This window comes from Canis aureus, chromosome 27, assembly GCF_053574225.1.
Source record: "Canis aureus isolate CA01 chromosome 27, VMU_Caureus_v.1.0, whole genome shotgun sequence".
Lineage (NCBI taxonomy): Eukaryota > Metazoa > Chordata > Mammalia > Carnivora > Canidae > Canis > Canis aureus.
The window spans coordinates 27,471,295-27,487,107 of record NC_135637.1 but is presented as its reverse complement, the minus strand read 5'-3'; the positions used below and the strand labels follow the sequence as shown (position 1 = coordinate 27,487,107).

Here is a 15,813-nt window from a genome sequence, read left to right as displayed (position 1 = left end):
ATGGGGCCCAGGCTGGTGGCCATCACCCACTCACCTTCGCTGAAGCTCTTGGTGGGGTTGGCTGTCCGGCCGGGGGCGCTGCGGAAGGCGCGCTCGAGGCTGTTGTGCTGTTTGGCTAGCTGCTCGATGGTCTCCTCCAGGTGGATGCGCTGGTCTTGCTCATACTGCAGGGCGCGCTGCCATTTCCGGCTGTGTGTCTCCGCTAGTTCCAAGAAGTCTCTGCAGGCCTGGGTGGGGGGAGCGGTGGCTGGTGAGCACGGGGCCTGGGGCAGGGGCCTGTCTGCCCCACACCCCACCTGCCAGTCAGTGAGGAAGGGCCTGGGGTGCTCTCACCCCCCCAGTGGGGGTGCTCCGAAACACTTGTGCTGCCCTTTCGGCTTCTGTGGGGACATGGGGACTCTTTGGCTTTCTCAGAGCCAGCCTGGGGACAGGCATCTGCCCTGGGCGGCATCCCTCAGTCAGGACGCCATCTGAGAGTGCCAAGCCCGGGCTGTGGCTGGCAGACGCTAGGTTTTCAGACGGCCGGGGCCTGAGTTCAGCTGCTGCATCCTCAGGGTGCTGGACCTGAGGTCTGTCCCAACCTGTCCCCATGAGAACCCGAGGTATATGCAGCTCTGGGGCCAGTCCCTGTCCTTGGCACGGAAGGAAGGAAAGCCACATTCGGCTATCCTTCCTGGCCTAGAGAGGTAAAGGGTCTTGTCTGGCACAGGAAATGAGACTGGACCTTTCCACGAGGTTACCTCAAAGTCTGTATCTGCTTTTTAAGTAAGGTTCCCCTTCAAACTTGTGGCCTACGTGACACCCAGGTTCCTTCCAGCTTCCCAGGTCTGTAGTGGTTCCACTACGCTCTTACGAAGGAGGGGTTGTCATTGTGCCCCTGTCGTCAGGGAGGGCTCGGGCTCAGCTGTCCCCAGAAGGCAGTGAGGTCTGAGCCAGGGACCCCTGGATTCGCCCCTCCCGGCCTCCTTTAACTCAGTGTGAAGGGCCAGGCTTCCTCGGCCCACCGGGCACCAGCACTCTCCGGCCCTGCCCCCAGCACTCCCCACGCCCTGTGGCACCCGCTGCTCTGCTCAGCTCCACATCATCACACGCTGTCTGACCCCTGCCTGACCCTGGGGGTTGGAGTCTTGCTCTGCTGGAGGGAGAGGCACAGCGCCCCTCATCCGTGCCACAAGGACAATGCAGCCCTGTCCTGAGGGCTCTTGGGAGGAAGGAGGCAGGAAGGTGATGTGGAGTGCCAGGCCGAGGAGTGCTCTCTAGACACTCGTGCGGGGTGGGGGGGTACCCCGCAGGCATCGGCAGCTGCCCACCGGCTCACCCCACTGCTCTGACCAGTCCCCCCCCCAGGGATGGCACGTGCGCCAGCTCGGTCGGGTCCCCTCATTCACCCCTCCACCCCCCACAATCTCATGTCTACACGTCAGCTTCTCTAGTGACCATGCCTGTTTCTCTTTGTCCCATGGAACCTCCAAACTCAAAAACTGCTCCAGACATTTGCTGGATGAGTGGACACCCTGCTAAGGGCTGGGTGTCGGGGCCTCTCGGGAGAACAGACGGACGGTGCCTCGCCAGAGGGGGCAGGCTCCTGCGGGGAAGGGCCCCAGCCGGGGCCCCAGAGGGCAGGCTGCCTGGCAGGCCCCAGCAGCACCCCGCGCCTCAGCCTTCCCTCCTCTCATCTCCCCTCCCAGCACCCATGAGGAGTGCCCCCCATCCCCACACACACCATTCTGCAGATGTGATGGAGGCCCAAGGAAACCAGCAAAGGAGAGTCAAAGGGCTTGTTATCAGGCCTGCGCTCCTGCGCAGGCCACGCTGCCCCTCTGAGCCTGTGTCCTGTGAGACAGAACAGTAATATCTGCTCTCACAGGTCCCTGTCCGCCTGGGCCCAGCACAATCCTCAAGGTCGGAGGAGTGGCAACATCTCCCATTGACATGTGAGGAAACTGAAGCTCAGTTTCCAGCAGCTCCCCTGCCAGGCTCTGGGGAGGAGGTGTATTCACTCCATCTCAGATTCAGGAGCTTCCCACTCTCCCTGAAAGGTCCCTCCTGGCCACACCTAAGCCACTGTAACCCGCTTCTCCAGGAGGGGCAGGGATTTATACAGGCAGGTGACCTGGCACAGGTTGGGGCAGGAGTAGAGAAATCTCCTTATGCATTTATCAGGCTCTGGAGACATAGAGAGGCTGCACCCAAGGCAGCCACAGGCCAGGGCTCTTTAGTTTGTAAATTCTGGATCTTTGAGGCTCACCAGCTGGTGTGGGGCTCCATTCACTGAAGCTCATGCAATTTGGGGATGAGGACAGGCCCAACTCTGCTGCTCCCTGGCTTGTGACTTGGAGCCAAGCCTTTACCACCCAGGATCCCCCAGCAGCCTTGGCCCTGGCCCCTGCTCCTCTCTCACCACTGCAGACCCCAGGGTGGGGGCCCTGATGGCAGACACATGACCACCCACTCCAAAGGCTGACTAGAGTTTGCCCCAGTGGGTACAAGAAATAGTAGTGGTGTAGAGTGGTGGGCAGAGTACTCTTCTGGGCACCTCAGAATGTTCCAGATGCGTATAGGAGTCCTGGTGAAACAGGCTCTGAGGTCACATGGCCAGAGGCAGCAGGCCCAGACCCGGACCCCAGCTCCTTGTCCCAGAGCTCGGGCCACTCTGAGTCGCCCCTCCCTCGAGATCCCTATCCCACGTCCTCCTTGGCTTTCCCACAGCCCCAAGCTCAGCCACGGTGCCCAGTCAAGTTAGTCTCAGATCCTGCTGCCCGTTTGCTGACCAAGGAAGGAGTCCTCACACCTCAGGGGTGCCGGTCCACCTGGCTGCTGGCCCCAGCAGCTTGCCAGGCCCTGTGGAGCTGGGTGTGTGGAACAGGTCAGAAAGAGGCCCAAGTGCTGGTGGAGGGGGAGCACCTCATTTCCCTGGGTGGGCATGGGTGCCAGGCACACCGCTTCAGCAAAGCGCCTTGCCAGCTCCCTCCCCCGCCCCCGAGCCTGAAGCCTAGGGAGAAGGAGCACCCCAAGGCACGAGGAGGATGGGCCCCAGTGCCAGCCTTACCCACAGAGCCAGGCCTGCCTGTCTCGGGGTGAGGGTGCAGGTGCCTAGGCTGTGCCAAGCACTCGGCCTTTCTATGAGCAAGATGCACAATGGGTGCCTGATGGTCTTCTGGGTTCTTCTTGGTCTGTGGGTGCTCTGCCTGGTGGCATGCTGCCCCCCTCCCCCACCGGATGGCCTGGCAGCCGCACCAAGCCAATGCCCTCCTCAGCACTGCTCCCGCACACATGCCTTCCACAGCTCCCTGGCGACTTCTACAGCTCCAGTTTTAACACTGATGGGCACTTTGCTTTCATAGAACTCCCGGCATTTACAACAGGACAAGTCATCCACCCTTCCACCCTCATGTGCCTACCTGGTGTCCCTCCTCAACTGCCAAGGTTTCTTCCTCTGCTGCCGCCAGCCTTCTCCAGGGCCCATCCCAGCCACGCCGTAGAGAGGCCGGCGCCGGCCTGGCCCCCCTGCCCTGGAATGCTGAGCTGGGCTATGCACTGTGCGCTCACTAAGCTGGATTAGGCCTGGGGCCCGCCGGGGGCTGGCTGGGGGCAGCTTCCGTGGGCCCAGGGAGGAGCCTGGCTGACCCATACCCTGAACTCCGTCCCATTTCCCCTGAGGCTCGGCCACGACTCTCAGAGAACTCGCACCCAGCCCTGAGCAAGAGCTCCTAAGCCACTCCGAAGCCCCCTACCCGAACTAGCTCTTAAGTGATGCAAGGGACCAGGATGGAGCAGAACAAGAGGCCCGGCCTCTGGGCCCCTCATGGGCACTGCCTATGCCTACCCTGGGCCAGGCTTATAGCCTCCTGGGCCTTGGTGTCCTCCTGCACAGTCCCTGATTCCATGACCCACTGAGCGGTCGCCCTCTGGGTGGGAACAAGGTTCTGGTCTCCCAGCCCTGTCCCTTCCTCCTGCCCCCATGGCTGTTGAGAGGGTCCCCGAGATAAAGAGGTGTGGGGTCCTGGGGGTAGTGCCGTTTTACCTCTGTGTGGAGGCTGGGGAGCCTGCTGAGCTGCCCCCAAGCAGTGAGAACCCAGAAGCCCAGGACTGAAAAGGCACCCTCTGTACTGGAGCTGGTCTGCTCAGCAGGAGGCTGGGGGTGCTGCTGGGCCTGCCCACCCACTACTGGCTCTCCCCGCTCAGAAGCCCCAGCTGGTGAAGGGGCTGTGAGGCCTCTCACCCAAGCCGTGCGAGCTCCAAGGGGAGCTGCTGCTGGTCATCCTGACAGGGATCCCGCGGGTCAGTGTCTCCGAGCTGCAAACCTTTGCCCAGCTGTGCCAGGAGGAAGGAGGACAAACTCTAATCGCTTTTGTTGCTCCTAATCCTAATCCTGACAACGACCTCGCCGTTCCCCAAATATAGGCAGGTGAGCAGGGCATGGGGTCAGCCGTCCTGGGTCCTATGTCTGTCCTGTGTGTAGCCCAGGAAGCCTCTCGAGCTCTCACAAGGGGCTGCAGAGCCAGGACCCTGCTTAGGCCTGGCCTTCAGGGGCTGCTTGGGAAGCACTGGCCCCTGCACTGTCACCGCCTCCTAGACAAGTGCATGAGGAAGGTGCCAGAGGATTGCTGGACGTTGGGGTGGCTGGCCCTTGGACTCAGGGAGGAGGTGGGGTCAGGCTAGCGGGGACCTGAGGGCTCCCCAAGTGGATGGGTAGTTGGGCCTTTCCACTCTCAGCGTTGCTGGCGCTGCCCACCTACCAACTACCCCACCTCACTGGTCCTCACACGGCCAGCATGACTGTGGACCTGCCTCTCACTGGCCTTTTATCATAAAGTAGCAAATAGAACGAAGGGGTGCAGAGTCCTGGTCTTCCCGAGCCATAGTGCATGGCCAGAAGCTCACGCCTGGGGAACAGGGTCTCTCCTTCTCCCCCTCACCAAGGAGCAGCTGAGGCTGCCCTCAGTTCACACCTCCCAAAGGCAGGAAGGAACAGTGCTGAGATTCAGGCCAGGCCTCCGTGGCTCAGAGGCTGCTGCAGCAGGACATGCACAGCCATCTCAGGCCTCCAAGACCAAGAGCGGGGACCCCTGGAGCCAAGATGGTCATGCTGGGCTAACCTGGGGCTTTGGGGGGCGGGGGGGTAGTCCCTCTAGGTCAGGCCCAGCCAAGCTGCCACGCTGTGTCTTCAGCACCCTCCTGGCCCCTAGAGGCCGAGCAGCTCCCAGGCCAGGCCAGGCCAGGCCAGCCATCCGCCTCTGTCCCCTCCTCACACTGCACTCAGAATGGTCTGCTCAGCACACACGGAGGCCAGCCCTTCCCAAACACCGAAGGGACGGTCATGGCTTCTCCTTGATATGATTCAGGGCACTGGAGAGGCAGCTTTTCACTTCAATTCAAACTTTAAAATAGCCCTTTGCACATTCTAAATAGTTTACCCCTTGAGCACAGGAACCAGCACCATCTGGCCGCCAGTTTGCCAACTGATTTTAAACAGTTATGGAATCTATTTTTATTCATCCCCCCAAGCCCCAAATGAGCAAGCTGTCAAGAGCAGAACAGTGGTCAGGTGGACAGGAACCTGCCCACGGGCCCCAGAAGGACAAGGGAGGGCAGCTCCGGGCCCCTCACCACTGCTCTGCTTGGGTCGGGGGCAAGAACCCCTTTGTGATCTCCAAATGGGGCTAGGGGAAGCCTTAGAGCATTTCGGGCAGCAAACAGCTCCGATCTGGGGCTGTATTTCTATGATGCCCCGAATCTGAGGCCTTGGCCTACTGCTCCGTCTATCTATCCTACACCTCATGCCCGGCCCTCCTGGCCCTCCTTGTCCCCAGCCTGTCCACGCCTGCACTTTTCTCTTCTAGCCTCCTTCAACCGGATTTGGAGCCGACTCCCTCCCAGTCTGGCTGTGCTGGTGCCTCTCTCCACAGCGTCCCTGCCCCAGAATCCACACCCTCATCTTGTCCAACCAGCTCTACTGCAGGCACCAAAGAGTGTCTCAAGCAAGCCACTACCTTCTTCAGTAAACTGAGAGGCCCAGAGTGCGAGGCCTGTCCCATCAGGCCCTTTGAAGTGGGCCTGCGGGCCAGTGCCACTTCCTGCCCCCACAGGGCACCTCGACTGTCTGGTTTCCTGTGGGGCTCGCCCACTGCCCAGCTCTGCTGACTCACTGGCTGCACAAAACCTGTTTCTGGGAAAGACCCTCCTGCATCCTACCTGAATCTGTGGGACTGACCACTGGGCCTGAGTCCAGCATTGTGAGGCTGAGGTGGGGATCCGACAGCCAGGGCCCCCCCATTCCTCCAGCGGCTTATGCCCGCACCTTACAGTCCCTTAATAGCCCAGATCTCTCCCTGCACGCCGCTCTGCTGGCCCTGCTCTCAACACACCGAGCAGCCTGGCTGGTGGCGCCAGCTCCTCCCAGCAGTCTGAGCCACCAGCCCTCCATAGGGGACAACGAGGCGCCCCCTAAAGGGGTTCCAAGTGTCTGCCCCTGCCTCACTTGTAGTCCATTCTCCAAGCAGCAGGGGCTCTTGCCAAGATGTGGGTTGGACCACTGTCCTTGGCTGCAGGGGCCTCATTCAGAGTGCAAAGCGCAGTGTCCTGCGTAAGTGCAGTCTCCTGTGAGCAGCTCCTCTCCCCAGGCCGCCCCTCCACAACTGCCAGCACTCACCCCGGCTGCCCCCTGCTCCAGGCCTGCCCACCTCCCTCCAGGTGCCCTTCCCCTCCTCTCCGGCCAGTCTGTACCCGGGGCTACGGCCCCCCAGCCTGCTCTGTCCCCTCTGAAGGTCTCTTCACCTCTGACATGCCTTATCATCTGTGTGGTGGTTTCCCCGAGGGGATACAGGTTCCCCAAGGCTGGGCTTTGTCCGCCCTGTGCCCCAGGGCTAGACCAGGGCCTGCTCGGATCACAGAGGGATCACGGAGGACCTCCTATGCCTCCGTGTCTGCCGAGGGCTGCACACCACCCTGCTGCAAAGTGCTCAGCAGATGTAAGCCAGGCTGACCTGAACTCCTGGCTCCTAAGGGCCCTGGGGTGGCCCTGGGGTGGCCATGTGGTTGGAGGGGCTGAGTCCTGGGCTCCAACCCAAGTCACACACTCTGAGGAGCCTCCCACGGCTCAAGGGTGGGGGCTGTGTCAGGAGCAACTGCCTTGTTTGGGGGCAGCCCCCTCCCCCACAGGGGCCTGGAGGAGCAGCCGGTGGGGAACAAGCCAGAGGCTGCCAGCCTGTGGAGGGGCTCAGAACTGGAGGGAGCTGACACCAGCACCCGCCACTCAGCCCTCCATGCCTTCTAACTGGACTGTGGCTGCCTGGGCTAAGAGGAGGAGATGTGAGCGGGTGGCATATGGAGGTCCCGTGGGCTTGGTGGCAGGGAAGTGGGCTGCAGGCAAGTCCCTAGTCAGGCTCCACTGCCTGGGGCCTGCCAGAAAACCTGCTTCCCCAGGCCAGGGAGGGGAGACTGGCCCTCACGTCCCTCTGGGGCAGGCTCACCCCCAGAATGTCCATGGCAATACTGAGGATTTCTTCTGCTGGGGGCAGGGACCATGAGGCTGGAACACAGGGTAACCATGGGAAGCCCAGGTCACACAGGAAAGTGCAGGTGTGCTGGGCCTGGTGACAGGTGACATGTCTCAGCCCTTCTGCGCAGACGCCACAGCCAGCACTGAGGATGGCCCAGGGCCCGGGGCTGTGGCCCCAAGAGCTCGTATAACAGCCAGGCCTGCAACGTTATGCAAAATGACATCTCTGGGTCTGAGGTGACACCTTACTAATACAAATGATGCTGATGACAAGGAAGCCACGATAACACCAACCTCGTGTGGCCCTTGTGAGGAGCAAACAAACAGGAAGAAACAGGGCAGACTGCTGTTGTTACACCACCACCTGCCCAGAGGCCTGTCCTTCAAACCAGGGCACTCTGCTTTATCCCAAAGAGAAGTTTATAGGAAAAGAGAATGAAACCGGAATTTATTCTTTTCCTTTATGGAAACTAACACCCAAAGCATGAGTTGGTCATATGTATTAATTCAGTCATTCTCCCCTTTAAACCATGTGACCAGGCCAATGCGACTACACACCAGCATGTCCTGGATCCCAGGAAGGATGCCGGATGGATGATGGGGCCGCTGAGGTTCCAGGCTCCATCTAAGAACCAAAGTTGTTCATCGGTGCTCTGAGTTCCCACCTCAACGGCAGGCTAGTTCACAGTTACCCAAGCAGGAATTCATGCAGGGGACCCCTGGGCCGCCTTTGATCAGACTCACAAAATCCCCCGCCGGGGAGATCTGTCACACGCGACACCATGCCACCGCCGCTCCTGTGTTTTCACCACCTGCTTGCTCTCACCTGTTTGCTAAGGCTCCTGTACGCCGGGCCCTGTGCTAGACATGGAGGCTTCAGGGCTTCCTTGCAGGGTGCCCAGGCCAGCAGGGGGGTGGGCGGGACGCTGCTGCAGACACTGTGGCCCCGTGGACAGATGTGGCCATCGTTCGTACTTTCCTTCTCTGCCTGTGAGTGACCCTCCTCACCTGTAAAGGCCCCACTCTGTGGCCACTACCTCTGCTCTCTGCAGGCCCTCGCTGGCTCCCAAGATGTACAGCTAGCACCCAGGGGTCACTCTCTTGGTGGGGCTGTGATGATCTGGGCTTGAGCCTACCTCCTGGCCGACTGTGAACCTCCCCACCCCTTCCCCAGACCCTCTACGTACTTGGCCTTCAAAAGTGGGCATGTGAGCTGCGGTCCCCAGGGCCCCTTGAGAGGGCTGCATTGCCGCACCCACGTGTGACAGAGCACCACTATGTGGGTCCTCTGGATCGTGAGCTCCAGGGGGCAGGGCCCAGTCCCCGTCTGGCATGAGCCTGGGGAAGGCTCAATGGGAAGCTGCTCAGGTCTGGGTTCAAATCCCAAGAGGCAGAACCTTCCTAACTGTAGGAGCCACATGCTCATGGCCTCACTACAAGGGAAGAGGGGAGGGTTGCCCTGGGTTCACTGCTGTGCTATCCCAAGCTGCTCAGATGCTGCCCCCAGAGGGGCTGCTCCAAGGAGCCAATCTCTGAGTCCTGCCAACGAAAACCACAAGCGGAGGGAAGGAGGCCAGGGTTCATTATAGCCCATAATTGTGAAAAACCCAATTAGGACTTAATTTCATAAAATACTCTTCCTATTTCTCTGCGACCAGGCTGGATCATTTCCCTGCAAGGAGGAGTGATAAGAGTGGCGTGGGGATGTGACAAGTGGCTCCACGGGCTGAGGGCTGGATGCTGGACCTACTTTCTCACTGACCTTGTTCAGGTGAGGAAATGGAACAGGAACGGCTTTGTAAATGCTAACAGCGGGCAAACATGAGATGTGGGCTGCTTAGAATTTTCTTTTCTGAGATACGACACCCACTTTGGTTCAAGTATCACATATTAAGCACACCCACCGGACTACTGTTGGGGACACAGGTGAGTTAAGATCTGAATCTCACTTTGGGGAGACAAAACCTGATGAGGGGCAAATGTCAAAGTAACCGGGGAAGCTCTGCACAGCGGGCTCAGCGAGGCACAGCAGTGCCTGGGGCTCCAGGGGGTTCTAGCTAGAAGGAACGGCTTCCTGACAAGGAGCTTGGAAAGCCTCCCGGCCGTGTGGGGTTCTAAAGGATGAGAAGGGATCTGCCAGGTATCTAGAGGGTGGGGAAAGTTCTAGAAGGTACAGCACAAGCAAAGGCACAAAGAGGTGGAACACTGTGGCACTGTTCAACATTCCTGATCCAGAAACTTCTTCTGAGCATCTTGTTGCCTCCAACACTTATGGAAGGAAAGGGGGCTGGGCTCCACTCGGGGTGAGTCTTACTGTGCCGGCCCCCTGTGAACAGTGGCCCGGGAATGGGCTACATCACTAACCATGGCTCCTGGGGTCTTAGGGATTGTCAGAGAGCCCCCTCACGCTACCCAGCTGAGAGCTAAAGGACCTAAAGGCTTGTGATATCAGTGGCCTTTCCCAAATTTGAAGGAGATTCGACTGACCCTCTGACTTTTCTCCTGAAGGATGGACAACCCCAGATTCTTGGCCGTCTTGGGTAAAAGTAAGGGTGATGCAGCTGATCCCTCCCTGTGTGGGAAGGATGCTGCTTGCCCAGGGCCCTCTAAAGGATGTGTTTCCCTGTAAGGCTTTGGCTAGCCATCCCTCATTTTCTGTTCCACTTGTATGACCCAGGCTCAGTCAGAGCCCATGGGGTGGAAAACCCACAGCCATTCACAGTCCATAGGAGGAGGGCCTGCCCTGAAGTGGCAGTGGGAATAAATGCCTCAAAGTCAGGCATGGGGGATGCTGGAAGCTTCCCTACAGAGTAAGCATGATCAGTCAGGGCAGGAGAAGGGGGGTGTGGAATTGCAAAGGGATCTCAACAGGGGGCAGAAACAGGTTTCTCCTTCACAGTAAGAACTGGCCTGTGACCCAAGTGTATGCCTTCTGGGGACAGTGGGTGTGGCTTCCACCCATCCTGAGTCCCCAGCTCCCCAGGAGGGGCCCTGGTGGGGCTGTAGCTTAAACGCAGGTTCCTGAGACTAGTGGCTGTGCCCTGGTGGATGCAAAGGCACCCAGTCCATGTGCTGATCTCAGAGGGGAGGGGGTCCTTGCCACTCTTGGGGGTCTCATCCTTGCTGCTTCTGAGACTGTGGAGGCCATCACTGCCCCTCTGAGCTACACAGAGCAGATCTGAGCTCGCATCTTGGCTCAAATACCTACCAGCTGGATGACCTTGAGCAGCTCAGGTGACTTCTCTGAGCCTTGGTTTCCACTTTGCACTAACAATACCTAATGGTATTAACTAAAGAGGTTGTAGGGAGGGGTAAGTGTATGTGGTGTGAATGTGCATGGCTTCCTTACAGATCCCTGGTCCAACCCCCTTCTATTTTTTTTTTTTTTAAGATTTTATTTATTCATTAGACACAGAGAGAGAGAGAGGCAGAGACACAGGCAGAGGGAGAAGCAGGCTCCATGCAGGGAGCCTGATATGGGGCTCAATCCTGGGACGCCCTGGGCTGAAGGCAGGCGCTAAACCGCTGAGCTACCCAGGGATCCCTCCAACCCCCTTCTATAACATGGGTGGTGGCCAGGGGTGGGGATGCTCTGCCTGGGTGGCCTCTGCACACAGTGGGAGTTTGGACATTTGGTGTCTTAGAACTGTCCACCCAGAGCTGACTTGCTTCCTGCCAGGTGAAGAGAAACATCAGGAAGGCTCCCCGAGGGAAACACAGACCTCCATGAGAATCTGAGCTACTAGCACAGCCCGTTGGGAGCCAGCACCTCACTTCTGTGTGATCCCCCATGATGGAAGGTGATGGGAGAGGCCCTCGCATCAGGTTCATGGACCCAGCCCAGCTAGAGCTGCAGCTCTCCTCAACAGCTCTCCTCACTTGGGTCCACATTCCTGGTGCTAGAACCACAAACAGGCTTTTGTAACCCACCCCAGGGGCTTGCTTCCCATAAAACAATTTATGCGCTTAGATAGCAAACTTTCACTGTTTTTACTGCTTCCTACAGACTGAGCCTCTAATGCCTGATAAAAGATTTCTGCTAAAGACGTCAGCTGAGAAGCTCATTATCTGGGAAAAGCCAAAACTGCTAACTCAAGACAAAGTAGCTTCGGTCTTGGCAGGCAGGGAAGGCAGTGCCAGGGAAGCCTCGAGCGGGTGATGGCTTCCAGGATGGACAGGGAACACAGGTGTGTCATTTTGTCATCAAATGCTTGTATCTGTGCCCGTCACTGGGAAAAGTGCAGTGATCCCACCCCCTAGAGTCCGGGGGCTGTAAGGAGGCCGTTGGCCCAAGAAGCTGAATGGGGGGGGGGGGAGGAGGGGGGCGGTGGTGGTGGTGGTGGTGGTGGTTAATGCCAGTGTAAAGCGATGATGAGACCAACTTGCAGGGCAGCTGCAGCTGCAGCTCAGCAGCCTCTCAGTGGGCATGCCCCGGACGCAGCCCTGAGCGCTGTGGACGGAGGTCTGTACTTGCCCAGTGCAGGGAGCCAAGCGCCTGGGGATGGCGTGTCCCAGCAGCCTAGAGAGGGTATGCTGCCTCAGCCAAGGCCCGAGGGGGAGGATTCCTCAGGCTTCCTCCTGCACCAGGAGTGGCTCCAGTGGCAGGGTGGGTGCAGGAGGGTATGAGTGGTGGGTGTGGCTGCTACTCCCCACATGGACTGGCCACAGTGAGTCAAGCTTGGGGCAAGTCTCTGATGCCCACAGTGTCACCCAGGGGTCTTGGCCTGCATTGGCTCCAGCCTCCACCTTCCCAGCCTGCTCTGGGACTATAGCCTAGTCCCGACTCCTAGCCCTGCTCTGGTTTGACCACCTTAATTTGGAAGCTGGGCACCAGTACTGCACTAGTACTGCCCATTGTCTTTGGCCAGCCTCTAGGCAGCCTCTAGACAGGGCTGCTTCCCCTGAGGTGGCCTCCGTGTCCCCACACCTCCCCTCTCTGGACCTCCTTGCTCCCAGTGTGCCACCCTGGCCCTGATGTGTGGCTCCTGGGGGCTGTCCTTGGGAGGAGGCTGTTGTAGTTAGACCTGTGTCTGCAGTGGGGAGGCCTAGATGAGCACACACATCTTGGGGGGAAAAACTCACCAAGCAGGAGGAAGAAGGGCCCAGAAGCCAGAAGCATTATATTCTCTGCCACCATGGAGAGACCCTCCCGCTCCCAGTCACAGCAATGTGGCTTCCAGAATCCTGTGGAAAGTGGCGACCCCCGGGGCTGTGCCTCTCAGTTTACAGACTGTGGCTACTCATTTGGCTACTGTTGGGTTGGCATGACCCATGGCAGGCTCATCTTTAAGCTCCTCTGGCTAAGGGAACCCATAACGCCGGTCCTCCACCTGCAGACATGCCCCTGTGGTTACTGGGTTCTGCTCCTGTTGCTTCTGAGTGGTGTACTAGGGAAAGGAGCAGCGGCAGCTGTGGTGGATCAGTGTGGCAGCCTTGTTCCTAATGGGTGGGGCGGAGCCATCTGCTCAACTCAGGGCCCTGGTCTTCCTCACCTAGGCCCGAACCATCAGCAAGTCTCAATCAGGATTCTGCACCCCACTCTGGTTTCCACCAGAATTACAAAGAGGGCAGGGGGGCTTTGGGAAATGACCTGAAGCCATCAAAAAATGGAGCCCTGGTTTGTCAAGCCTCCTGGTCACCAGCTACTCAGGGACTGCGGTGCTGGTGACAAGGAGCTACTTCCCTTTTGGGAAGCTCTGTGCCAAGTGGGTGGGCACTTACATTGATCATAGCATTTGAGGTGATGCGGAAGAGGGTGGCTCGCTCGTTGACGACCTTCAGCTTCTCGCAGCTCTCATAGGGGATTTTGAGGCCGTCCAGCTCGCTCAGGGAGCGCTGGAGTGCAGCGCCGTGCTTGGCGATGAGGTCATTGCACGTACTGAGGTCATCCAACTTCACGGAGAGGCTCTTGATGGTGTAGTGTAGCTCACTCTTGTCAGCTGGAGAGGTGGTCTCGTCGTCGTCGTCCCCAGAGTCATCTGTGGAAAGAGAAAGAGTTGCCATGGTTGTTAACTGACCAACAGGCACCAAGATGCCTATGTGGCCAGGGCCCCGGAGGAAGGAGCAGATAGAGCCGCTCAAAACAGAGTGCCCTAGATGGTGCCAACTCCTACTGCCAGCCAGCCTTCCAGGGTGGGCACAGGCCCTCCTGGGTCAGTGGGAGGGGATAGGAAGGGGGGACCAGCCCCGCAGACAGTGCGTGTACTGCACTTTGTCTGGGGCAGGTTTGTAGGCACCCGCCTGTGTGCAGGGCCCCAGTCCCCTAAGCTGCACCATGTAGCCCAGGGTGCACCATGCTGACTGGAGAGGTAGAGACTGCTGTGAGGACCAGCTCCTGTTGCAGACCAGAGACCCTGGATAAAGGCCACCTCTTTTCCCTGCATCACAGGCCCAGCTTAAGCTGACCCACACTTTCCTGCCGGCCTCACTTTGTCCAAAGCTCTACACCCACGCCAGGGGCCCCCTGTGCCCTGCAACACTTGAGGCCTTTCCCACTGGTCCTCACTGCCTGGAACCTCCTGACACCTACCCCACCTTCTCAGAGGCCTCACCCCTACCCAGCCTCAACCCCCTGCCCCCTATCTTCAAAGCCTACCTGAAGACACTCAGGCCAAAGTCATGCTCCCCCACCCTGCTGCCACTCTGTGCCATCCTCCTACAGCTCCCCACCTGCCTCCCCTGTGGCATTTGTTGAATGCCTTCTGTCCAGACACTGGCTGTGGCATCTCCATGGCCTTGTCAGGGTAGAGACTATACTATCTCCCAGGGACAGACAGGGGGCTGAGGATCAGACAGGTGAAGTCATGCCCCAGGCCACCTGGTTAGTCTGCCTCTGTAGCCACCTTCTTTATGCCGGGCCGCTGGGCCCTCTGTGAGTGGACCAGGTGTGTGCCCCCTCGTCTCCTGGCCGAGCCCTCTCACCTCTCACAGAGCTGCCCAGGCGCCCTCAGCATGGCCCTTCTTGGGAATCTGGGGTGCCTTGGAGCCCAGCCCTCGGCCAGCCCTGCTTGTGTTCAAAGGGCTGCAGGGTCATGAGGACCTCAGGGGACGCACTGCCGCGGGTGGGGCACAGGGGCAGCTGGCGGGGCTCTGCTGTCGCTTTAGCACTAGGCACACGACAATAAAGAGGCAGACACCGCCATGTGAATGCCAGAGCCTATAACTGCCAGGGGTTTCTGCAATGTCTTGTTTTAGAAATAATCGGCACAAAACATTTTTTCTTTTGTAAAGGAAATCTATAACCCAAGATACAAAAATTTTTAAAAAGACACATGCTGTGAAGGAACAGATTTCTTCCCACGGTAGACAGGGTGCATGGGGGTGGCCATGGCTGTGTTTCTACTCTGAGCATGCCCCGAGCTGGTGGCAGTGCCAGGACAGCCAGCAGCTTGGCCCCTGAGTGGGTTGGACGCTGGGGGCGCAGCATCCACTGCACACTCTGTTCCCGCTGGTCACAGGGGCCGTGGGTCAGCATCCAGGCTTGAAACAGGCACTCTCCGTCCTCCCACCACAGCCAGCCCAACTACCGCTTGGAAATGCCCTGGTGTCTGGAGACTACCTGTGTTGCACCTGCCTCTGGGCCACTTGCTTGATCAGTGTGAACACAGCCTCACAGTGGTGGGTGGACAGTGAGAAATGAGAAAATGCACTTTCTTGGACACCAAGCCACCAGTTCAGGGTGCTGCTGATAAGGGGGCAGAGCCAAATCTGAATCCAGGTCTGTCAGGCATCACTCACTTATGATGCAATCTCCTGTCACCTTTCCGGGTTCAACACATGTAACAACCAGAATGGCCAACCACCGACCGATCAGAACAGAAGCTGCTGTGCGCTGGGAGGGGTGTGTGGGGGACACGCTGGCTGTGGGTCAGTCTGAATGGGACCCCTCCCATTCCCCCACCCCTGTGCTCTAAGCAAGAAGCACAAGTGGCTTAACTCTGAGCATCTGCCTGTATGGTAGGCAGAGATGAGTAACCACATTTCTCTTTAACTTGTTCATTAGTACGCCTTTAAAAGCAGTTCTTAGGGTCCAAGTTCAGGTCCAGCGGCCAGGGATGAGAGGATGTACTTGTTCTGCTCCCAAGTCATGGGCCGTGTTGTTGGGGAAGGGATGGGAAGATTCTATGGGTCAGGGGTTCCCAGCAGCACAGTGTGTTCTATGGGGATGGGCAGGGAGAGTCTCTCCCAGAGGAACAGTGAGATCAGGAGAGCAAGTGAGGGAGGGCAGGTGTGGCGGTGGGGCAAGAGAGAGGAAGGCAGTGGGTGAGTGAAGGAATGAATGATCTTGGGAGTTTCACAGGAGGCCTATCCAG

At 58.7% G+C, this 15,813-nt stretch overlaps 1 protein-coding gene and 1 long non-coding RNA gene across 8 annotated transcripts in view; one reads left to right on the top strand and one right to left on the bottom strand.

Moving 5' to 3' along the window:
- OSBP2 (oxysterol binding protein 2) overlaps window positions 1-15,813 on the bottom strand; it is a 192,502-nt gene that overhangs the window by 16,802 nt on the left and 159,887 nt on the right. For all 7 annotated transcript variants that reach the window (XM_077874334.1, XM_077874333.1, XM_077874331.1 and 4 more), the window contains 2 exons: window positions 13,223-13,479; window positions 35-227 (listed from right to left, as the gene is read on the bottom strand). In XM_077874334.1, coding sequence (XP_077730460.1) covers window positions 35-227; window positions 13,223-13,479 — 450 coding nt within the window. The remainder of the gene's footprint in view (window positions 1-34; window positions 228-13,222; window positions 13,480-15,813) is intronic.
- On the top strand, window positions 9,671-11,479 carry LOC144299052 (uncharacterized). Its single transcript, XR_013365859.1, has 2 exons — window positions 9,671-10,047; window positions 11,181-11,479. It is a non-coding gene; the product is annotated as an uncharacterized LOC144299052 (long non-coding RNA).